The 24,089-nt window shown below is 42.7% G+C and overlaps 2 protein-coding genes across 11 annotated transcripts in view; one reads left to right on the top strand and one right to left on the bottom strand.

Moving 5' to 3' along the window:
* The window catches only part of LOC115346308 (GON-4-like protein), a 32,544-nt gene extending 12,025 nt beyond the window's left edge, over positions 1-20,519 (top strand). For 4 of the 7 annotated variants that reach the window (XM_030026206.2, XM_030026203.2, XM_030026204.2 and 1 more), the window contains 18 exons: positions 1,847-2,045; positions 3,726-3,812; positions 4,359-4,530; positions 5,247-5,391; positions 5,573-5,723; positions 6,403-6,519; positions 7,637-9,373; positions 9,970-10,213; positions 11,223-11,404; positions 11,929-12,126; positions 12,693-12,836; positions 13,315-13,458; positions 13,766-13,885; positions 14,181-14,294; positions 14,770-14,977; positions 17,046-17,835; positions 18,294-18,396; positions 18,998-20,519. In XM_030026206.2, the coding sequence (XP_029882066.1) occupies positions 1,847-2,045; positions 3,726-3,812; positions 4,359-4,530; positions 5,247-5,391; positions 5,573-5,723; positions 6,403-6,519; positions 7,637-9,373; positions 9,970-10,213; positions 11,223-11,404; positions 11,929-12,126; positions 12,693-12,836; positions 13,315-13,458; positions 13,766-13,885; positions 14,181-14,294; positions 14,770-14,977; positions 17,046-17,835; positions 18,294-18,396; positions 18,998-19,147 (5,005 nt within the window). In that variant the 3' untranslated portion in view covers positions 19,148-20,519. Of the gene's footprint in view, positions 1-1,846; positions 2,046-3,725; positions 3,813-4,358; positions 4,531-5,246; positions 5,392-5,572; positions 5,724-6,402; positions 6,520-7,636; positions 9,374-9,969; positions 10,214-11,222; positions 11,405-11,928; positions 12,127-12,692; positions 12,837-13,314; positions 13,459-13,765; positions 13,886-14,180; positions 14,295-14,769; positions 14,978-16,804; positions 16,974-17,045; positions 17,836-18,293; positions 18,397-18,997 lie in introns of those variants that run through there. The other 3 variants (XR_005933236.1, XM_041126276.1, XM_030026207.1) reach the window with 3 other exon arrangements.
* MSTO1 (misato mitochondrial distribution and morphology regulator 1) lies at positions 19,781-24,069 on the bottom strand. 4 transcript variants are annotated; one of them, XM_030026223.2, is made up of 14 exons: positions 23,891-24,064; positions 23,682-23,805; positions 23,563-23,617; positions 23,418-23,493; positions 23,171-23,219; positions 22,711-22,849; positions 22,478-22,595; positions 22,248-22,382; positions 21,984-22,136; positions 21,290-21,421; positions 20,926-21,110; positions 20,584-20,682; positions 20,358-20,476; positions 19,781-20,096 (listed from the first exon to the last, which is right to left on the bottom strand). In XM_030026223.2, the coding sequence occupies exons 1-14, from the start codon at positions 23,963-23,965 to the stop codon at positions 19,858-19,860; spliced, it is 1,698 nt and encodes a 565-aa protein (XP_029882083.1). In that variant the 5' UTR covers positions 23,966-24,064; the 3' UTR covers positions 19,781-19,857. The 4 variants fall into 4 exon arrangements, with proteins under 4 accessions (XP_029882083.1, XP_029882080.1, XP_040982215.1 ...); XM_030026220.2 differs by having other exon boundaries at positions 20,584-20,685; positions 23,891-24,063; XM_041126281.1 differs by lacking the exon at positions 23,563-23,617 and having other exon boundaries at positions 20,584-20,685; positions 23,891-24,069.
* Positions 24,070-24,089: the final 20 nt, after the last annotated feature.

Genomic DNA, 24,089 nt, shown 5'->3' with positions numbered 1-24,089 from the left:
ATGCTATATGTACTGTCCCTGTGTATTTAAATTGTGTTTATTTCTCAAGTCTGTCCACATGTCCCTGCTTTATTAGACTAAATTTTTCTGAAAAAATTGCTTCACTACTTGTTAAGTCACTTACTTCAGCTGTTAAACTAACAGTAATTAGTGGAGCAGGATATTGCATGACTGGCAATGATACTTCATAGCAATGGGTAGAGAAACTGTGGATACTGGGATGTTGCTGCATATGTGATCAAAGCTATGTAGGACCTGTGCAAAGAAGGTCCCAACCTCAAAGTGGTAGCCACTCTAGCTCTCTTAATTCTTGGTGCTTTACACTGTGGTGGTGGGTGTAGTGTTCTGAAATAATTTCAGAAGAATAATAGTTTTCTTGTCTTTTTAAAATTTTTTAAATTTTTTTTATTAAGCAGAAGGAGTAAAGTTCATTTACTGCCCTTACTTTTTTTTTTTTTGATGACCAGAAATGTTTGAGGAGCTGGTTTGACCAAGTGTGTCACCCTTTAAGTAAATAGCTTAGATGTAATGGTGGCCTTTTCTAAGGAAAAAGACTGCATAAGATAGCTGGGGCGTAGGTCTGAAATGACTATAGTTTCGAAATTGGCTTTTGATGATTTTTGGTATGGGTTGTACTTGAAACAATGCCTTGAAGAGGAAAGGGTCTAAAGCGTTTCTTTCTAGGTAATAATACCACTCTATTTAACTAATTACAGAAATTGGCTGAAGGTGAACTGTGGTAGAAATGGTGTCTCCTTGTTTATGGGGCAGATCAGCTCAAGATCAAGCTGTATCTGTTTGGGAAAGGAGCTAAAATGAAGGCTGGAGTTTTTTTGATACTCTCTCTGGGATGAGCAGTACCAGAGGGGAGCACAGCAATTCTTAAACCAGCTACAGACTAAAAGCAGGGAAACTTTATGCTCTCTCCTATTATTTGTATGCATTTGTCTTTGATAATGGCTAGTTGTATTCATTTTTCTTCCATGGCAGTTCTCCCAATTGTTTCTTCCCCAGTTTTATCTGTATACGGGATTCTTAAAGTTGTTTTGTGGCAAAATATCGATTTGCTACGTTTATTGTTGGTTTTGTGATAACTTGCATTAGAAGCATTGTGGAACAGCTTTACCTATAACTGACTTCAGGCCTATTACAGAAGTGAAGCTAATAACTAGCAGAAATCAGAATATTAACTGGTGTAGCTAAAATAAACAAAATCTGTCATAAAGCAGGAGATAGTTGAAGCTGTTTTTGAAAGGACAGTAATATGTACATCCTCTTTTCTGCTACAGGAGTAACTCCTACTATAGTATCAGCAGATGTCTAGTAGAGTACTCTGCATAAAGCTAGGTAGTACTTAATTTGTTTTTTTAAGTAACAGCATTTGAGTTGGTGTGGGGTCTTTCTGGAGACCCTCATGGTAAAATGCCTCCCATAATACCTTGGGTTCAGACCTTGCCTGATGATATAAGTTAAATAAGATTGGTTCTAATGTATTCTAGATTATCCTAGATCCTGACTGCTGTTGAGAGTATCTGAGCACTTGAGTGGAACTCACATGAAATATGATTGGGAATGGTGGACAAGACTGTTAACTGTCCTTGGAATAAACAGTTGAAGCATTGCATCTCAGAACTACAACAATGCTGTGGTAGATGAAAAGATTTATACATAAGCCAACTGTGTAAATAACTTTTTCAAGTTGAAGTATACTGTCAAAGTATTGAGTAGTACAGGGTTTATAGTTCTTAAGCTGTGCACCCAAATACAGAGTAAAATATTCTAAATAAATGTGAATAGTTATTAAATCATATGGTTATTATATTTTGGTCTGCCTGATCTCAAACAGATTTGAAGAGCCTCTGGCCAATTTACTGAATGAACAACACCGGACAGTGAAGGAACAACTTGAACAGTTGAGAATGAAAAAGTCCTCTATCAAGCCACCACAAGAGATAGAAAAATCAAAACCTCAAAATGAGAAGCCTCTCCAGAGCCTTGTTCTGGACAGTATGCAAAGAAAGAGGCTCCAGCAGCAAATGCAGCAGGTAATAAAATGTTATCTGGTCTGACCTAATGAGTATTTGCTGTATACTGCGGGGGCTGGGGAAAGCCAATGGTACAGCAAGCACTTCAGCATGCTTCCTTAAAGAAATTAATTGAAAAAGCTACATTTGAAGCTGGAGCTTTAATATGTGATACTTACATACCTGATTCCACACTGAAAGACAATTCGAATTGAATGTGCAAAGTAGAGCTTATTTCTTGGCATCTGTATTGTTCTCATGTGAGAGAGCTGCCTTGGCCTTGTTTGAATTCTGACTGTAATCTGTCAAAATCCTCTGTTTTCACCAACTTCTTTACTACTTTCTGAGAATATTACTCTTGATATAGTTTGGGTTCTTTTTTCCTCCTCCCACCAAGCAAAACTGTAGAAATTCAGTTTGAACATTTTAAAAGCTGTCAGCAGCATAGATGAGAAGCTGTACTTAAAGAATTTTTTTCCATGTCCATACAAAGTTCAAGAGGACTTCTTCTCAAAACTTGAAACTTACTGTTAGCTTGATCTCATGAGGACAAAGTGTGCTGGTTTTGTGTGAACTTGATACATAGTCGTTTATTATTCTGCATGCCTCATACAGTGTCATGTCTTGGTATGTGGCAGCAAGGGGAGGACACAGACTTCTCAAACACAAGCTAAAGAAATGGATCTTGCATTAGACATGTAGAGTAAATGACCTTTTTAGTTTTTCAGCTGCAAAGCAAGATGTATGGTGTTTGTGTGCATATGGGGAGTTCTGATAGCTGAAGTCATTGTTTCTGAAGAAATACTTAAGTATTTAATTAGAAAAAAACATCCTTTCCATATTGATCCTTATGGTATGAGACTTTGGCACAAAAGCTAGGAAACTGCTTGTCATGGTTTAACCCCAGCCAGCAGCTAAGCACCACGCAGCTGCTCACTCACCGCCCCCTACCACCCAGTGGGATGGGGGAGAGAATTGGGAGGAAAAAGGTAAAATTTGTGGGTTGAGATAAGAACAGTTTAATAGGACAGAAAGGAAGAAACTAATCATGATAATAATAACAATAATAAAATGTCAATGCTAATAAAAGGATTGGAATATAAAAACCAAGTGATGCACAATGCAATTGCTTAGCACTTGCTGACCGATGCCCAGTTAGTTCCTGAGCAGCAATCCGCCCCAGGCCAACTCCCCCCCAGTTTATATACTGGGCATGATGTCACATGGTATGGAATACCCCTTTTGGTTTGGGTCAGCTGTCCTGGCTGTGTCCCCTCCCAGCTTCTTTTGCCCCTCCAGCCTTCCTGCTGGCTGGGCAGGAGAAGCTCAAAAATCCTTGACTTAGTCTAAACATTATGTAGCAACAACTGAAAACATCAGTGTGTTACCAACATTCTTATACTGAATACAAGACATAACACTATACTGGCTACTAGAAAGAAAATTAACTCTATCCCAGCCAAAACCAGGACACTGCCCTAAGACTTAAACAGATGATGTGTTCAAAATCTGTGTAATAAACTTCCTCGCAGTGGAAGTTTCCCCTCAGTTTTCTATTGCTTAAAAGATTTTTTTGAAGTCAGAATGTGATTTTTTTGGGGGCTGCTCAGGAGATATTTCTTGTGCCTCTATACTTATGCTTTCCAGTTTCTTGGATTTCTGATACACTGAAAAAAAACTTGTCTGATTTTATTCTTCAAGCACGTTCAGCTTCTGACTCAAATCCATCTTCTTGCAAGTTCCAACCCTGCTTTAAGTTCAGAGGCCAGTACTACCAGGATGTTTTTGGTAAGGATATGTTTAAAATCAGAGCTACATGAATTTTAATGACTGCTGGTCACTGGAGAGATTTTACAGAGCTTAATTTATTTAATTGATCCCATTAAACATAGAGATTACTACTCAGTAAGGGAATGATGTTGTTAGCCTACTATGAACATGCTCAGTATGAAAATTTCTCAGTAGAGAAATAATTCACATTGTGCTGACTAATAACAGTACTTTGAATTGGCATGACTTTGTATGGTTTTTATTGCTTTCTTGAAATACTGAAAGCAAAGTTCAAAAAATACAGCTTCTGTAATTAGTGAACATTCTGTGATGTTGAAAGGTTCTGGAAGGTGGGGAAATTAAAAAAAAAAAAAAAAAAAAAATTCCTCTGGTTGTTCCTAGATTTGTAATGCTCAAAAATAAGACCTGTGACACTCTGCTTTTTTTTTTTTTTTTATGCCTGTCACTTCACCAGCTTTTATTTTTTGCATTATTGCATTACATATTCTTTAACTTCCATTTGAAGGCATGTTCTTTTATCTTGTTCTGTGTTTGACTTCACAGAGCGAACTTGGTAACTTTGCTCGAAGCTCTGCACTCCTTCGTCAGTCATTCAATCCTAAATTTCAAACAATGTTCCAGCCATGTAACTTGAAGGGAGCACTGCAGCTCATTGAAGACTTTCATGCCCAAGTCCAAGTTGACTGGAGCCCTCGCAAAGCTGTGAAGAAGAGTGGTATGTATTTGGAGGGACAAGAGGTGGGAAAGCATTTACAGCGGGAGTTATTTCATGCTGTGCACCTTCCAGATGAGATATGGTTCAGACTGCTGTTTGGAATGTAATTTTTTTTTTTTTTTTTTTTTTTTTTAGTTTTGTGAGGTATTTTTAGATAAAACCATCCACTTTATTGACTGCCGCCTTGGTTCTTAAACTTGAATACAGTAAAAGCATGTTATATGAGCTCTTGACTTTTGTTTGACATCATAATCCTGCCATAATTGTTCTGCAGATGATGATCTAAGCTGCAGAAATCCATCAAGAAACTATGAAACTATAAATAATTGTTCCAAATGTGTTGGTTAACACACATCAAGGAAATATTCCCTTCATTGGAGTATTTTATTAAAAAAAATACTGTTGGCTTCAAATATTTGGTTTGTGATTTTTCTGGTACTTAGACAGTGAACTGACTTGAAGTACACATTGCTTTTTACAAATGGTTTTTCATTATAGAGCAAAAGAAAAGATGGAAGGGGAAAGTAATTTTACCTTTTGTGGTGTAAACTTAAGGGCAAAAACTAGGAAATATGCGAATTCTAAAAACCAGGGAGAAAGTCTCTCTCTTTTTGCAGTGAAGGGAGTAAATGAAACAATGTTTTCAAGAAGTCAGTTGTGAAAAACATTATTTGTCCATGTATATGTCTATCCTTATCTGTTAATTCTTTTCACAGCCAATGAATTTCCATGTTTGCCAAAGCAAGTGGCATGGATTTTGGCAACAAGGAGAGTCTTTATGTACCCAGAGCTACTGCCAATATGTTCCTTGAAAGCAAACCCTCCCCGGGACAAGATTATCTTCACTAAGGCAGAGGACAAGTAGGTGCTTAGAATTATTGAATAAAATGCATACAAATGAGACTTCTTTGTTAAGGAGAATTTCTAGGATGCAAACTTTTGGGATATCTGTGTATTGTGCAACAGCACATCCAAATAGCAATCTGCCGTACTGTCTAAAAGACTTTTTATCTCTCCCCCGCCCCCTTCCTTCCTTCTTCAGTTTATTAGCTTTAGGTTTGAAACATTTTGAAGGCACAGAGTTTCCAAAGCCTTTGATCAGCAAGTATCTCTTGCCAACAAAAACTGCCCACCAACTTACAGTACGAATCAAGAATCTCAATATGAATCGAGCCCCTGATAATATCATCAGAGTAAGTGATACATTCAGATTGTGGTTTGGTATTTTTCAGACTTGTGTGTCTGGTTGGTGTTTGTTATACAAGAAGAGATGTGTTGTTTGTTCCAAGGACCTTTTTGTGTATGTACTGACACTTAAAAGAAAATGTCATCCTTTTATTAGCAATGAGGATTTCTTCAAAAAGACCTTATCCTCTGTACTTTGCAAGTACTTATATTACTATTTTGACTCTTTTAGAGCCCAGCATTTGCAGACAGTCCTAGTAAAACTGTGGCTTCAGTAATCCTGACAAATTCATACAAAAAAATTTTGAGTAGTGAAGCTTAAACAAAAGTGGTCTCGTCAGTCAGGCTGAAGGTCCAGCTGGCCAAATATCCTGTCCTGTAAGCTAATGGCCACTGCTGAAGAGAGTTTAAGAACCAGAAACACTTGAAGCAAGTACGCCTGCACGTCTGCTAGAACTTCATGCTCTGTTTCGAGAGGAACCAAGATGGCAATGAGCTCTTGTTCAGCCTTATTATTCTTTTTTAATGTTTTTGTGGGTAGTACTTTATTGAAGTAATATTGATGAGAATCGCTTTATACATGAACACTTTTACAGAGCACAATCCTCGTCCTACATCCCAGCAGTTGTTAGACAGGTGATCCGACCACAGTCATCTTGTCTTGCATTCTCTCCTGTCTCCACATAGTACTATAAAAAGACAAAACAGTTGCCCATTCTGTTCAAGTGCTGTGAGGAAATCCAGCCTAATCAGTGGAAGCCACCTGTGGAGAGAGAAGAACATCGCCTGCCATTTTGGCTAAAGGTAGTTTCTGCTATTCTTCATCCAGCATAGGGTTTTTTTGTTGTTGTTGTTTGGTTGATTTCTTTGGGTTTTTTGTTTTTGGTTTGGTTTTTTTGGGGGGGGGGGGGGGGGGGGGGTTGCTTGCTTGTTTGTTTGTTTGTTTTTACAGCCTAGGTCCAGAGCGAGTTGTTTGGTTAGCCTACAGCTCTGAAGTCAAAAGGTAGTCAGTGTATTGCGTGGGAGCCTGTGTTACCCTGAGTCTAGCTAGTAAATGTAGCTAGAACACTACTACTTAGCAACCTGAAGTATTATACGCTACTCTTGATGCTTGTCTGCCCAGCTGCAGTACATGATTGAAGTTATCATGGACATACAGTGTTTGTTGTCACATCCTTGTTTTGCTTCATGGGTGTATTTCTGATGTCTCTGGTTTGATGTGTTGATTTCATTATTTGGCTTTGTTAATTTGTTAATCAACGTAGTCTGACCCTTGCCTTATGGTTAGCAGTGTTGCCTTCCTTCCCACTGTATTACAGCTGTGAGAGAGGGCATGTTCTTCCCCCTTAAAACCTCACCATCTAAGAGGAAATAAGAAATCTGGGGGTTTGGGGTGGGTTTTTTTGAGGTTATCTTCACCTGCAGTGTGGATGTTATTTTTGTTATACCCGAATGTCTCACGCTTCGTAAGGATTCTTTCTCTGAGATCCTTTGCACAAGGAAGACAGAGTTGGAGGCATAGTGACCGTACCTGCGAGTCAGTCAAGGAGGACTCTGTCTGAGGAAAGAATTAGGCACAGGTGCCATAAAATCCAGTTCTCTTAATCGCCTATTATACTTCATTGTTACAGCGAAGCTTCCTTCCCGCAAAATCTTGTATTTGCTAAAGGAACCTTTATAAAGCAATTCAGTTCTGTTGTTTCTTTGAGGCTCTCAGATTGTTTTGAAGGCTTTGGCCTAAAACTCATGAATATAAAGTAATATACAGTAAATATAAAGTAATATACAGTAGAATAAAGTAAATAAAAAATGCTTTACTTTTAGAAGCAAGTTGCTGTCTGTTGCTTTCTATGGTGCTGTTTGAAGGTGGTAATAGAGAAATAGCCTATGGATGGGACTAATAAACTCTTGTTCCCTTTAGGCAAGCTTGCCTTCCATTCAGGGGGAATTGAAGCAATTAGCAGAAGATGCCAGGGAGATGCCAGGTTCACCTGATGCAGAAGGTGTCTTTTTGGGAACAGGAAAGGAAACTTCAGACACAGAATACGATGAAAAATACCCTCTACTTATGCCAAAGGGACTAGTACTGACCCTAAAGCCCCTTGCCAATCGATTCTCTAGGAGAGCATGGAGGAGGCAGAGGTCTTCAGCTCTGAAGCCTGTCCTCATTCGACCAAGTCCTTGTCTGCAGCCTAGTTCCAACACTATTAACATCCAGAAAACTGTGAAGCTATCCCAGTCAGAAGCTCCTCCCAGCAAAGTTATGGTTCAGATTCCTCGGCTAATCCAGCCAGCTACAGTTATGCAGACTGTGCCGGGAGTGCAGCCTTTGAATGTTCCAGCAGTGGTAGGAAGTGGGGATGGCTTGGAATTTCAGAATGTGCTTTCCACTTCGCATTCGGACTCCAGACAAGCTTTCTCAGCTGCTGTACCACCAGCTCTAGCGTCCTCAAATCCAGTAACTTTTCAGCCAAAACTGATGTTGCCAGCTTTGGCCGGAGCAAAAATACGCAAACCTTGTGTTCGTAAGGGATACCAAAAGAAAAAAGGGACAAAATCTGCCCCACTGATAAAGACTTCACCTTTGATTCAGCCGTCTCCTGTCATCCTTACTGTACCCGCTACCACAGTGAAAGTGGTTAATATAGGCAATGGTTGCAATATGATTCAGCCCATAAATACAACAGTTGGTAGAGGCACTCAGGCTATTCCAGTTACAACCTTATTGGTAAATCCATCCACTTTCCCATGTCCATTAAATCAGCCTCTAGTGACTTCTTCAATACCTTCGTTGATAGTCTCTCCTAACCCTGTCAGTCTTTCTGCATCGTCTGTTGGCGAAAATGAAGAACAGTTGAATCTGGTTCCTTCCTGCCCTGCTGGAAACAACAAAAATACCTATCCCACAGTGGAGCCCAAGGTTGAAGCCCCAGAGCTGTACGTTTCGTGCTCTGCTGTCTCACCCAAGGAGTGTAGTACAAATCCTGCCACTTCAAATAACGGCAGTCAGCAAAAGGTAAATAAGACTGACTGCTGTAGCTGGACAGTGGTAGAAGGAGACGAGAACACTTCAGAGCCATTGTGTGTGGACCTTTTGCCTCATTTAGAAGATCCAGATGAAACAGTGAAAATTGAGCCTGAAGATTCAAATGATGCTACCAAGGAAGTAAATCCAGTACAGAAGAGGGATCTTTTATGTGCTAAAGTGAAGGAGGAATTCATGCTGCATCTCAGCCAGGAGCTGAACACGGAGGCTGCATGTTCATGTTCAAGTGACCTGAAAGAAATTAAAAAGGAGCATACTTTGTGTGATGAGAAGGGAGAAGAAGAACGACGGGCTTTGCAGACGTCTCCCCATGGAGAACAGCACATGGATGCAGGTGTTGTTGCTGGACCACAAGTAAGCAGTGAGTCTCCAAAGAATCTTTCTTATACAGCAGATGTTGAGGCAGAATTTAGTAGTCCACTAGGAAGACCAGAGGATTCGTCTAGTATAGATGGCCAGTCTGTTGGGACACCAGCTGGCCCTGAAGCTGGAGGAGAGAGAGAAGGACCGGAAGAAGAGGAAGAAGATGACTTTGATGATTTTACACAAGATGAGGATGAAGAAATGTCATCAGCCTCAGAAGAATCTATTCTTTCAGTGCCAGAACTTCAGGTAAAAGCAAACAAAATTTTAAAAAACTTGCTAATGACAAATATTGGTGTGCTGAAACACCCTAGTGGAGTCAGAGCAAATGACAATTTCAATCCAATTGGAAAGCTGGACTGTTAACTATATAATAGCATGGTATTGTGCTGTTTTACAGAGAAATTGGACACCACATTTTTCTGGGAAGATTTTAAGTCCAAGCTAAAGGAATATCTTGCAAATATTCAGATTTAAATTCTGCTGAGTTGTAAGGACTTCCTCAACTGAGGCTGTTGTTTAGTAAGAAGTACTTTAAGTGAGAATTATTTTCCAGATCACAGTTCCAGCAAGCCTTTAAGAACTAAGGTGATCATTAAGGAATCCCGTCTAACTTAAGGCTTTTATAAGTGGCAGATTCTGAAACTGAATTTTGTGCTTGATACAAAAATAGGCAGTTCTGGTTGTTTTTGAATTCTGTCCCTTCAGTAGAATCCTCTAGTTGGTCAGATGTTGATCTGTGAAATTTGCTGTTAGAATTACAATGGAGTGAGCTACTTGTTGAATGATGTTAAAACAAACACTAAAAGAAAACAATGTGACTTTTTTTGTTGTTTCTTTCTAAGGAGACAATGGAAAAACTTACTTGGCTTGCAACAGAGAGACGTTTAAGCCAAGAAGGAGATTCTGAAGAAGAGAATTCCCAGGAAGAGAACTCTGAGCCTGAGGAAGAGGAGGAGGAGGAAGGGGAAGGAATAGAGAGTTTACAGAAAGATGATGAAATATGTGGCGATACATCAGAAGAACCTAAATCTGCCTTCACATTGACAAAGGCAGCCCCGCAGGTGGAAGCCTGCAGAATGCCAGCAGGTAAGTTCTGTGGGTTTCTTTTGACACAGGGTGTGGGGAAATAGAGCTGCTCTCTGCATTAAAGCAAAACAATGGGGAAACTGTATCTGGTTTAATTTCACTTGGCGTATCTGAGCTTAGTGATGCTTTCCCTTTGGAAATTAAATTTTGCAACACAGTCACAATTCTATAAAAACAGTTCATACTATAGAAGCCCTTGTGCATATGAACCGAGTGTCTTTAGTCCATTGTAATGTATTTATACTTCAAAAATTTGCAGACATAAGAGATGTGGCTTGTGTCAGCTAATACCCAATACCTATATAAGAACAGTATTAAATAGTCAAATCTTCGCTAAATTGAATTTTGTATTATAAAGTCACGTTGGGGAAAAATAAATGAAACAAAGTAATACTTTAACAGAATCTAGCAAGTGGTAGGTGAATTTGAGCAGTGAACTTCGAAGTGGACCTCAGCCCATTAGACCAACAGAGTCCTAATCTAAAGACATAAAAATTTCAATGTAGCAACTCTTAGTACACTACATCATTCCCTATTATGTGACACCAGTTATTTATCTGTGATGTTAACTCTATTCATATAAATAATAAGCTAAAAGAATAATTTGCAAGCATTAACAGCCAGCTCTGATGCTCATATCGTATCTCTGTTCACTCACTATGATTTTTTTTTTTTTTTTTTTTTTTTGCCCCTGGTAGGCAGTAGATGTATTTATTAGTTCTTAGTAGATTGCTAGCTGAGGAACAGCTAGGATGGGTTTGTTGCTGTATCCAGGGATTTTTCCCATCAGATGCTATAAAAATAAACAGCAAATTTAAAATATGTTAGCTGGCCTGACTAAAGAAAAGTATATTGCTCATACACTTACAGGAGAGTGTAAAGAGTTAACTCGTCACTAACTCTGAAAACGTACTTTTCTATTGCAGTATTGATCTAGAAGAGTAGTTGTCTGCCAGCCCAAGGAATGTATGAAAGGTACCTGTACAATTTGCTTTGTGCTTCTTCACAGGAGAAAACATGAAAGCCCCTGGGAAGAGCAGGAGCTCCCACAGAACCAGAAATAAGAGGGGACGGGCTCGTGCTAGCAAAGATACATCTAAGCTGCTCCTCTTGTATGATGAAGACATCCTGGAGAGAGATCCCTTGCGGGAACAGAAAGATCTGGCATTTGCACAAGCTTATCTAACCAGGGTAAGCTAGACCAGTAGGTAACCCAGAAATAGGAACATCGGATGCTTCAAGTCCTTTAACATGGTTCATGCCTGAGCCACATAACTGCCAGCTCTAACTGAGTGTACTGGATCTGGTCGGGGTGAAGTTATCTTTCTTCATAGCACCCCATATGGCGGTCCTTTACTTATTAAACTGTCTTTATCGCAGCCTATGAATTTTCTTGCTTTTGCTCTTCCTCTTTCCTCCCGTCCTGCTTGGGGGAGGTGAGGAGTGAGTGAGTGGCTGTGGGAGTGCTTAGCTGCTGGCTGCAGTCAATTCACAACACTGGGCCTCTTTTAATTTCAGAATTTCATAGTCTTCGATTTGGTTCCCTTCTCTCTTGTGAGCAGTTCAAATTTATCTTTAAGGAAAAGACTTGGTTGGCTCAACAAAGCTGGAAGCGCTGTGTAAATTCTGAGTAGCAAGAGATCAAAGATTACTAAATTAACTTGTTTTCTCCCTGGATGTTATGTAGTCCTGTAAAGCTCTGTTGCTCTTTCCAGGTGCGTGAAGCCTTGCAGCATGTTCCTGGAAAGTATGAAGACTTTCTTCGTGTTATCTATGAGTTTGAGATTAGCACGCACAAGCAAACAGCTGTGGATCTCTATTCCACTTTACAGAAACTGTTGCATGACTGGCCACAGTTGCTCACAGATTTTGCTGCCTTTCTATTACCAGAACAAGCTTTGGAGTGTGGACTGGTAGGTAGCATGAAAGGAGACCAAATTTTAAGCAGGCAATGTCAATGCTTGTGAGAGTGAAAGAATAAAGAATTCTTCCTAGGGCAAGAAAGGTAAACAGCTGGTAAATCACTTGCTTACCTTGCTGTTTTATTAATCAGAATTGAAATGTCTAGTGTTTGTTTTAAGTCTCGTACTAAGTATTACTGTGGAGAATTGGCCTTTCCCAGTTACGTTGCAGAACCTGACTGCAGAGACAACGTGCAGATAAAGCAAGTGGAATGGTTCCCTTGTCTCACAAATTAGCCTTCCACTTTGTAAGATAGAGGTTTTCACCTGTTATATTCTTTCTGGATTTTCCTATCTTACATGCATATGGTGGAAGCAAAACTTTGTAGCTCACGTAAGTATTGATTATGCAAAGTCTTGTTTCTCTTTCTCCACATCTTCCCAGTTTTGCAATGGATGTCAATACAAATGGAAAAAAAATAGCAAGACAGGCATTTTATAGCTTGCTTAAGCCAACTAGAGATGCTTGGAGATACATTCTTGAACATGAGGGGTGAATCCTTTTTTTTTTTTGTCAGTTTGAAGAGCAGCAAGCATTTGAAAAAAGCCGGAAGTTCCTCAGGCAACTGGAGATTTGTTTTGCTGAAAATCCTGCCCACCATCAAAAGATCATCAAAGTTCTCCAGAGTTGTGCAGACTGCCTCCCCCAGGAGATTGCAGAGGTAATCAGGCATCCAGGTATATCCTTTCTCTCAAAAACCCCGAGAATGCAATTAGCTAGCCTGCTTCACTGTTCCTATATGCTGCTCTTTGAGACCACAAGAGTTCATCAAGCGCGATCTCCTGCTGTGGGCCATGGTAGAGAATTGAAGCTGCCTCTTCTAGAGGCTTTACAATTAACTGGCCTGTGTGTCTCCTCTCTCCTATCTCCACCTTGCCTTTATTACCTTGCAGGTGAAATTTTAGATTAGTGCCTCCTACAGTCTGCCTAGAATTTTGGAGGGATATTTCTATGCTAACTTGATAGCTGGATGTGGAATGATCTCAAAATATTCATGAAGTAGTACCAATGCAAGCATAAACTTCCATGTTGGAGGTCTAATGAGCCCTGCTGTTCCACTTGCTTTGAGAAATCCTTCTGAGAAGAATGTGACAATATAGAATGAAACACTCAATTTTCTCTGGATTTCTCTTTTTCAGCTGAAGACCCAAATGTGGCAACTGTTGAAAGGACATGACCACTTGCAGGATGAGTTCTCCATTTTCTTTGATCACTTACGGCCCTCAGCCAGCCGCATGGGAGATTTTGAGGAGATCAACTGGACAGAAGAGAAGGAATATGAGGTGGAGCAATCTTTTCCCCAAGACCAGAAAAGATAAAAGCAGAGATACTAGACATGTTTGAACTTGAAGAACTCAAATTGAGACTGCATTTCCAGAGAGAGGGAAGCAGCAGGGTGGGGTAGCTGTTGGTGGACTGAAGCAAACTTTTTTCAAATTTTTTTACAGCATTTATGTCTCTTCTAACATAATTGAACTTGTCATGTCCCGGAACTGAGCTTAATATTCAGAAATTCATGGGGAAAATGAAGTTTGGTCTACTGAAGAGCTATCATGATAGAGCAGTTTTTGTGTGTTTCTTCTTTTGTAGTTTGATGGGTTTGAAGAGGTGTCTTTGCCAGATGTAGAAGAGGAGGATGAACCACCCAAGATGAATGCAGCCTCAAAAAATAAGAAGCGTAAAGAGATTGGAGGCCAGAACAATGACAAGGTGGGCCTGGGGTATCTCACTAGTCCACATATCTGGACTCTAAGCAAATGCATGCTCACAAGGATAAATGTGTTGATTTATTGAGAGACATGACGACAGCCTAGAAGGACTGAAGAAAGGAGATTGAAATGTTTCCATTGTGCTTTGCTTGCTAGCAGCATAATTGCTTTAGTTCTCTCTGGGTGTGCGCAGAGTGCCGCTCAGCCCTTCCTGGCTCCCTCTGGGGTTCACCTTACCCTGACTGTCATCTCTGTGTACCATGCATCTTTGTCAGCTGGAGTATGTCTGTTTCCAGGAGGTCGAGTGGGTAGATGGGACGAAGGAATGTTCCTGTTCCTGCCATGAAGGGAGTAGCGATCTCAAGCTAAAGAAAAGCAAAAGGAGGACCTGCAGCCATTGTAGTAGTAAGGTTAGTTGATAGGCCAAGTCATTGGAGTGGTGAGTGGAAGGTAGAGTCGTGCCAAGAGTCCCCCTGTTGTGGTGATCTGTCCAGCCTTGGGCTTCATGTCTCCAAAATAATGTGTTGAGGAAGCAAGTAAATCAAAAGATGACCAGTAGCGTCTCCCTTTTCGGAGCTCTGACTGCACTACCTGGCCTTCCGCTGTCTGTCCCCTCACTTTCTACTGTCCCTCCTTGCTATGCTAAATAGTGTTAATTTCAATGTTCTTTTGAGTTAAGAATAAGCTTTTTTTAGTGGAAGATGCTTGTGTGGCCACTGTGTGAAAAGAACTCTGCTTGTTCATAATAATAAAAAAGATTCAGCTTTCTAAATGCAAACCAAAGCCTTTGTTAGGATCAAGGAATACTTTGGAAGCAAAGGCTGAGGTGTTAGGTTTGGATTGATATACCACATCTGTCATGTATGCCTCTATATTGATTTGCAGGTATGTGAAAACAAATTTTACAAAAATAAAGATTCTCAGGAGCTGACTGCAAGCCTTGTTCAACAAGAATCAAGTCCTCAGCCTGAAGGGAGGGATTCTGGAATGTCTAAGGAACCTGCAGAAGAAAGCCTGGAGAACAGAGATGAGGGAGAGGATGTCCAGAGCAGAACAAAAACCTTATCTAGGAAAGTGGACTCTCTGGCTTCAGGTATGTGAAAGTCTTGTGTACAGACAGGTATATCCTTCATCTCCAAACTGGTTCACTGTGATGGGTTGACCCTGGCTGGTTGCCAGGTGCCCACCAAAGCCATTCTATCACTCCCCCTCCTCAGCTGGACAGGGGAGAGAAAATATAACAAAGAGCTTGTGGGTCGAGATAAGGACAGGAGAGATCACTCACCAATTACCGTCACGGGCAAAACAGACTCAACTTGGGGAAAAATAACTCACTTTATTACAAATCAACCAGAGTAGGGTAATGAGGAATAAAACCAAATCTCAGAACACCTTCCCTCCACCCCTCCCTTCTTCCCGGGCACAACTTTACTCCCGGATTCTCTACCAACTCCCCCAGCGGCACAGGGGGACGGGGAATGGGGTTTACAGTCAGTTCATCACACGTTATTTTCTGCCGCTTCATCTTCCTCAGGGGGAGGACTCATCACACTCTTCCCCTGCTCCAGTGTGGGGTCCCACCCACGGGAGACAGTCCTCCACGAACTTCTCCAACGTGGGCCCTTCCCACGGGCTGCAGTTCTTCATGAACTGCTCCAGCGTGGGTCCTTTTCCACGGTGTGCAGTCCTTCAGGACCACACTGCTCCAGCGTGGGTCCCCCATGGGGTCACAAGTCCTGCCAGAAAACCTGCTCCGTGGGCTCCTCTCACCACAGATCCGCAGGTCCTGACAGGAGCCTGCTCCAGCGCGGGGTTCCCACGGGGTCACAGCCTCCTTCGGGAAGCCACCTGCTCCGGCATGGGGTCCTCCACGGGCTGCAGGTGGATATCTGCTCCACCGTGGACCTCCATGGACTGCAGGGGGACAGCCTGCCTCGCCATGGTCTTCACCACGGGCTGCAGGGGAATCTCTGTTCCGGCACCTGGAGCATCTCCTCCCCCTCCTTCTTCACTGACCTTGGTGTCCGCAGGGTTGTTTCTCTTACATGTTCTCACTCCTCTCTCCGGCTGCTGTATACCGCCTGTCCCAACTTTTTTTTCCTTCTTAAAAATGTTATCACAGAGGCATTACCACTATCGCTGATTGGCTCGGCCTTGGCCGGCAGCGGGTCCGTCTTAGAGCCGGCTGGTATTGGCTCTCTCGAACACAGGGGAAGCTTCAAGCAGCTTCTTACAGAAGCCACCCCTGTAACCCCCTCTGCTACCAAAACCTTGCCACACAAAGCCAATACATTCACACAAAGGAAAATAGGTATAGGACTTTCTAACACAAATTTATTGAGATAATGAGAACTTCTAATAATCTTTTCTCATTTTTTTTCCTTGTGTTCATCCACTCTGGATGCTCTAAACATGCATATATCCAGTGCATTCCCTTCAAAAAAAAGCTTTCCTGACTAGAGAAACATTCTTCCCTTTTCAGAATGATTGCTCCATTTAAGCTTCTCTTGCTAGCATACTAATCCCATTCCCATACTACTAGTCCATGATACTGTGGTTTTTTTCAGTTTTCATTTTAGCACAGCAATTCAAAATCACCATCTCTCTAATCTTCCTTTAAATGGTCTCCTTCAAGTTACTTGTTTTTCCTTCAGTGTGGTACAGACAAGGGGAAACATGATTATTGCAGGATAAATAACATGAAAGAGATCTCTTCTTTCAGTAACTGTGTCTCAGTTAACACTACTGTTGGAGACAATGCACAGGTTAAATATAGTGGTTTAAATGTAACGCAACCTGATGTCTAGTTTATAGTGGTTTTGTAAATAGGGTGCCAAGAGCAGCAATGTCTTTCACTTGAGAATTTTGTTCTGGGCAATGCACTTAAGCTTTTTCATGTGTTTATCACTTCTTCACACAGCAGCTGGTTGTAGTAACCCACAATGGTGAAGAAAATTCACTGCAGAGTGCCTTTGAAGTACAGGATGGGTAAACTGCAGATAGCATTACAAAGCTGCTCTCAAACTGTGTTCTCATTTACAGTATTATGCTCTAGAATAAAAAAAAAAAGCCCAAACCAAAAAACTCCTAAAAAGGAATAAAGCTTCCAGAAGTTTTTCTTACTAACAGCTCATCTAAACTTGTTTGGGTTTCTTAATCAGGATCTCACCTGGAAGGACAGATTGCCTCCAGCAGACATGCATCTTCTGAAAAAGCTGCACTGCCTGATAACCAGGTTCAAGAAGCAGGTGTCAGTGCTGTTGTGAATACTGCAAAGGACAGTGATTCTTCTATCACTGGCCTCAGATGGACACATCTACAAAAAGCTACTCTAAAACTACCTCAAGAAACCAAAGACTGCCCTTGCACTGTGGGAAGTGAGAGTGAGGGACTAAAGCAGCAACATCAAGGAAATGCAGATGCTTCCCTTGCGCTGAGCAGAGATCTGCTGCTGTCTTATTCTGCTACAGTAAAAGGTTTAACGGGACCCAGTTCCTCTTCTGGAAAGAGTGTATGTCAGACTGAAGGGCTTAATTCTGATTCATCAGATAAGCTTGCTGTCTTTGGTCATGCTTCAAAGTTAGGTGGGAAAGAATTTGAGGGACCACCTTTGCCTCTGGAAGGAAAACCTGAAGCAAAACAGGGTTGGATAACACTGGGTAGAAAACCAACACTGGGTAAGAGCTGCAGCTCACAGTCCCCTGATAATTGCATTTTGGAAACAGACGATACGGGCTGCACTGGAAATTTGCCTGAGAGCAGATCAAAGTCAAATGCAAACAACTGCTTCCAGGTGCAGCAGCATTCTGAGCAGCTAGAATATAGAGTGGTTACTGCCTCCCTGGAGCAAAAGGAAGAGGAGCAGCAACAGCAGCGAGCCACAGAAGCAACTGTGTGTGCTAAGAACAGCAAAGTCAGCTCAACTGGGGAGAAGGTTGTCCTCTGGACCAGGTATAGCTGCCTGAACTGCATCTTAGATCCTTTGTGCATTCAGTATTTGGCTTCAGCTTTCATATTATAGCGTATCCTTTATTTTCATTTTGTATGCCCATTTTCTAATGTCTTCTGCTCCCTCCCTTGTTTCCTCTAACCACAGTCTGTCATAGCTGCCATCTTGGTCCTATGAGAAACACTGTCTGCTTGTGGCTGTGTAATTATTGTAGCACTTCAGGCTGGGAAAGAATTTTTTTTCCCTCTGACTTCAAAAAGCTTAAAAACAGGCTAAATGCAGCTCTGCTTAGAGATATGTCTTGTGATAGGTGGTGGTAGTAGTAGTAAAGGAACAAGCCTGCTGGGCTTGCTTTGTGATTGTTATCCTTACCTGGGAACAGGCCTCTTGGGCTTGTGGTGGTTGAAGTGTGTCAACGCTTGTTTTCAGCTGCTTTAATAGCTACTGTACTGTTTTGCAGGGAGGCTGACAGAGTCATCCTCACCACCTGTCAGGAGAAAGGAGCCCATCTGGAAACATTCCATGCCATCTCACAGAAACTAGGCAACAAGACAGCTAGTGAGGTGAGAGGTTGGTGTGGAAAAGCTTGCATCTGCTACAGTGAATGGGGAAAGGGTGGGAAAAGGAAGGAAAAGTGGAGGTTTGCTGTCATATAGTCTCCCAAACTTAACTTTAATTTGATGCTGCATCAGAGAAAAATAATCCCATTTGCAAATAAAAACCCAAAACCAACCTTGATCTGTTCTGGTGGAGCCAAAAATCAGACTGCTATGGTCCTTCTTACACTAGCACTGATATTCTAGCCTTATATTTGGTACCAAAATTGTTTCAGTGACTGCTACTTGGGTCTTTAGCCTTCTGCTTCAACACAAGGAATCTGTTGGGTTTTGTCTCTTAACCTTCCTCATATTACTGCCTAGGAATCTTCCCAAACTGCCAGTTTTTTACCTGCAAGTCAGTAGAATATAACTTTCTTCCAAGGAAGACAGAACAACCCAGTGCTCTTCTATTTCTATTTTCCTTTATGATTGAATCTTCCATAAAATGTGATTGGGTTTTTTTTTAACGTAAATGCACAAAACACCCTGAACTCCATAATGTGAAATTTCCATTTCATACTGCCTTTTAGGTCACTAGTTATCTTGGATTTCCCTTGTTCTTCAGGTATCCCACAGGTTCAGAGAACTGATGAGGCTGTTTCATACATCCTGTGATGGGAGCTCTGAAGATGAGGAGGATGCAACTAGTACCAGTAACACAGACCAGTTGTCAGATAAAGATCTTCTGCTTTCTGAGGAAGAACCTGATGACTAAGGTTATTCTGGCTTGATAAGCTACTGACTGCATCAGAAGGAGAGTTGTTTGCCAGTTTGCTGCTAGACAGGTGCTGTGGATAAAGGAAAAAGGTTTGCACAGGTACTTAAGATAGCACCTTTTTTTTATTGTTGTTCACTTTCCTGCTACACTTCTGACAAGCTGCAGTTCTCAAACTGTATCAAACTAAAGGAATGAAGAAAGGGGTGAGGGTGATAACATTCTCTAGAACCTACGTGGGGAGCTGCAACAATTAAATGACAGAAGTAATGCTTGTGGACATTGACCTCACTGCATGGTGAAGATGGGCCACCAGCCTTTGAAAAGAATATGTAAATATTGTATCATAAGATGTCTGTTTTCATGTGGAACACACACATGATTTTTTGTAAGTTTTCCCCTTGTGTTGATTGTAACTTTCCCACGTACAATCTGAATTCTGTATTTATTGTGTAGTCTTATTCTAACAGGCAGAGCAAATTCACTTTGCAAAGTTTTAAAAAAACCAAACATACAAAAACAGGCCCAAAAAAGCAGCTTTCCTCCTTTACAACACAACTGCAAGTAGCTGGAGAACTTAAGCCAGCCTTTGTAGCAGGATTTTACTGAAAAGAAAGTAGCAGTTGGGCCATCTTTAAAGCCGTTCCCTTTATTTTGAAAGTGATTTTAAAGATATTCTTGCTTCCGCTATCTCTAGTAATAAAGATGAGTTAGTCTGCATCTGCCTCATCTTCAGATTCATCTGCTTCAGAACCCATTTCATAGCACTGGGAGAGAGTTCTTAGCTCCTGTAAGGCCTCCTGGAAGTCATCCTGTTCAACTCCAGCAGAGAAGAAGCTGGGCCATCGCTGCATGTTCAATTTCTGTAGATCCTTGTATAAGCTGTAGAGGAGCGTGTGCAGAACTGGTGAAGACTGCAGGGCTGCTAGTACAGGGATGCTTTCAACACCTGCAGGGAAAAACATCTTTGTTCAAACAGACCAATCAAAATTTGTTTCCCTACCCTATTCTACTTTACAAGTAGTTGCTTTACTTAAACTCAACATAGCAGAAGAGTTGCTTAACACTAATAATTTTTGCCCTACAAACACTCAAAAGTGTGTTGTGTGTGTTTGTTGTTTTTTTAATAATTCTCTTTTACCTCATTAGACCCTACTGCCCCCACATGATCTCTTTCTGTTGCAAATTAAGTTTAAGGGGCACTTGTTACCTGCTGAGGAATAACTGGGAGGTTTGTCCAGGAGGAAGCCTTGTCTGGTCAGAAGAGGAGAAAAAAACTGGGGGTACGGAGGTAGGGTGTTACATGGCTGCTCAAGCACGTGGGATGTGCTGTAAGGAAGAAGGTGAATAAAGTTATCCAAAACTTGCTCTACCTTCAGTTTCCACTTACTGTTCCCTGTTCTAAAAAAAAAAAAAAAAAAAACACTGTTACCAACCTGAATGCCCCAGGAAACACAGTGTGTAAATAATGCTGCAGAATCTGCTCAGTGCTCTCACAAGCATGGAGTGGAGAAGTGGCCTGCTTTTCTGGACAGCTGCTGCAAAGAAAACCAATTCATGGTTTTCCAGGGGATTTGACTGAAAATGTTGGCGACTCAGCTGCTTTTTAGCTGTTTTACTATAAAGTTAGTAGCATATAACTGGCTAGATTACTAGACATTTTTTTCTTCATTCGGCTGACACTCCTAATAGAAGGATTGTGAATGACTTTTGTAAGAAACCACCACAGTTGAGAGTGTGAGTTCTGAAGGGAAAAGTGCAGTTGAAATGCTGATTACCTGATGCGACTTTCTTTGGAAATTCCTCGTAGCACAACAGACTGAGCAAAACAGCAGCTGACCTTCTGCTCCCTACATGAAGACAGAAGCTTCCAGGGCATGTCTTGCTGGTAGGCACATAAAGTATCGGGGAGCGAGTAGCCATGTAGGGCAGGAAAGGGAACAGAAGCCCACGCAGCCACAACCTAAGAGTCAGAGAGGGGGAGACGAATCACAATCTAGAACACACTCCCCCCTGTCCTGTTATGTTATGTCCTGTTATATGTGTGTATGTATGGATGTGAAGTAGAACACCAGCTCTTGCCCACAGCAGTAGTTAGGTAGAACTGAAAGGATTAAAGGTTGCTGTTCTCTATGCCCTTACCTTTCTCCCAGAGAAGTTAAGTGTTTCAGCAAGGTGCATCATAGAGCCCTGAGAGGAACAGAGCCGGTAAGGAGCTGTAAGGGTGTCAAGCACTGCTGCCAAAATTGCGCTGCTGTGGTAGTTAAGTGATGCCTATGGAGGGAGACATATGGAAGACTTACAGGACAAGTTAAATTCATCTGTTCCTTAACTCATTTTTGTATATTTAACTTGAGCATATTGTAAATTGTGCTTTTATATACATTGTGTTTAACAGTTATTTCAGGTTTTGGATAAGAAAGTCAACTGCTTGCTAACAAATGATCTGTTGCTGTTTTTCTTGACAGCAGCTTCTTAGTGCTCAGACAAGGCTGGTGTGTTACATAGCATATGAAGAATAATGCAGTAAACCATTTTTTTCAGTGCTGAAACTGAAGGCAGTAAACCAATGGAAAGACTGCAAAAAAGAAAATGTGTTGTTTTTTGAAGGATGAAAAAAACTATGGGAGGGAAAAGTTGGCAGTTAAGTCTCTGCTAACAGTGAAAAAGCAGGGGAAAAAAAAAATCTTTTCTGCTTAGTAGAACACCATCATGAAAAAACATTGCTAAAACAACATAGCTGCAGAAAACACTTTTGGAGAGTGGTAAATCTGAAAGAGCTGAAAGCCAACCATGGTAGGTGTTGTGTCTAGGTAAACCACTCTATGGTACATACATCATAGTTTATATATGGAAATGTAACGGGAGGTTGTGGCTTGATTCCTAGACTCCCACTGAGTGACAGGGGGCAAAAGAGCGAGCTGTGACTGGAGAGATGGACAATTCCTAGGGCTGTGTTCATCAGTCTGTAAAAATTCTTCTGAGAACCCTGGAGGGGAAAAATCCAACCATTAGAATCTTAAAGATGCACGCAAACAGTCTAATCCAGATTGGGCATGGAAGCATCACCTGTTGTTGTGTTTCCCCATTGTTTACTTACTCCCATGTTACTCATGACTGGAGTCAAGCCCCAGGTCAGGATTCCTTTTCCTGAATACTCATCATAAAGCAGTTCTGTCACCTTGGCACCAACTCCAGAGAATCCATTGTGTAGGTCACAGAGGACTTGAAACCCCTGTATAAGACAACGGTGGCAGCAGCTGAGATTCTACTTAATCTTGAACAGAAAGTTTCTTGAAAGAAAAGGGAGTTTGGACTAAGCTGTCAAACCTGCAGATAATCACACTCTTCAACATAAAAGTGCAACCGATCTTCCAACTCCTCTATGCAGCCAGGATCCTGGAAGAGACTTTCACCTTGTCCAAAGGCTTCTAGGCAACCACACTCCCTAAGAAAAGGTGGGGGGGGGGAAGCTTATTCTATCCCCTCTTAATTTTTCCTTGAAGCCAAAGCTAAGATCCTGTTTCGGACAACAGATTCTGAATGAAACCTTCAGGACATACCCATCGTGCATGTACTGACGGATGACGTAGATGCTCTTGGGATGCAAGTGCACGTTGAGGTAATCGGACCAGACCTGCATGCTGCCACCCGAGTAAACTTCCTGGGAAACAGCGAGTCGCGAAGGGGCAGGAGATGTGCCTGGAATGAGAGATGTGAAGAGCGAAGGTCTTTTCAACTCTAAACATACCCTTGAATAAACAAAACCAGCTTTTTATCTTGTCTGGTTTCTTAACTTAGTTGCTGCTCTATGACCCATCTTTCTGCAAGCAAAGAAATCTTATCCCATAGTTTTCCTTCTCCCCGCATGCTCATTCACTGATAAGTTGTCCAGCTGTCACAGGGCTTGTTCTGCCTTTCTAGATAGAGCTCTTTGATCCCAGCAAGTAAACCAAAGCCATCAGGACAGCGCAAATTGGACAAAACACAAACTGGTAATGCACAGAAAACACGCACACACACCTTGAATCGAAGCACTGGAACTGCCCTTTCTGTCAGAGGAAGCGTCGTCCTAAGGGAAAAGCCCCGGTACGGCAGTTACACCATGCTTTGCCTCATCCTTCCACAAGTTACCGGTCAAGAAGTTAAAGCCCGCGCCGCGAGTGAAGTAAACGCGAGCGGAGTCCGGGAAGCACCCGGCGGGCTCCGAGCAGCGCTTCGTATCCCGGCAGCCGCTGCGTCCCGCCCGCCCCGCTCCGCTCACCCTCACCGTCCGACTGCCGGCGTCCCGCGGCGCGGAACCCCCGGCCGAGGCGCACTCCAGGTAGGCGGCCACCTCCCCGTCCCTGCAACACAAACCGGCGGCAGCTGCCGGCGGCCCCCCGCCGCCGCCGCCGCTCCCGCCCCGCACTCACCAGGCCACCGGCGCCTCCGTTCCCGCGCCGCCGGGCCTCAGCGCGCCCACGCCGCCTGCAAGAGAGGCCGGTCACGGCGGGGCCGCCCCGCGCCAGCCCCCCGCCCGCCCCGCCGGTACCTTTCAGTTCCAGCGCCACCAAGCGCGGCGTGTGCGACTCCTGCCCGCCCGCCTCCCGCCCGGCCCGGAGCAGAGCGGCGGCGCGGAGCTCGGCGGCCTCGGCGGGGCTGCGCAGCGCGGCGGCCTGCGGGGGACGGGGAAGCGGTCAGACCTGCGCCCCGCTCCCGCCCCCGGCCCTCACCCCCCGCCGCCCCGGCCCCCCCCCACACCTGCAGCCCCCACCAGTGGGCGCCCACGCAGCCCGCGTAGTGCCCCAGCTGCAGCGTCACCGCCTCCCCCGGCATCCCGCTCGCACCCCGCTCCGCCGCGCCACCCGGGGCGCATGCGCACCGCCCCCCCCCCCGGCAGAGAAGCCGGAAATGACTCAGTGGCGGGGCCACGCCCCCAAGGAGGCGGACACCGACAGCG

This window comes from Aquila chrysaetos, chromosome 9 (genome assembly GCF_900496995.4).
Source record: "Aquila chrysaetos chrysaetos chromosome 9, bAquChr1.4, whole genome shotgun sequence".
NCBI lineage: Eukaryota > Metazoa > Chordata > Aves > Accipitriformes > Accipitridae > Aquila > Aquila chrysaetos.
Note: the sequence above shows the minus strand (reverse complement) of the source record. Positions and strands in the feature narration are given on the sequence as shown.

Excerpts from the sequence above, each read along its gene's own strand:
- MSTO1 (XM_030026220.2), bottom strand. The coding sequence starts at position 23,965 with ATGCCGGGGGAGGCGGTGACGCTGCAGCTGGGGCACTACGCGGGCTGC. Across the intron at positions 22,383-22,477 it reads AAGAGTGTGATTATCTGCAG|GGGTTTCAAGTCCTCTGTGA; the intron begins GTTTGACAGCTT and ends TGTCTTATACAG. Across the intron at positions 21,422-21,983 it reads TTCCATATATAAACTATGAT|GCATCACTTAACTACCACAG; the intron begins GTATGTACCATA and ends CTCCCTCCATAG.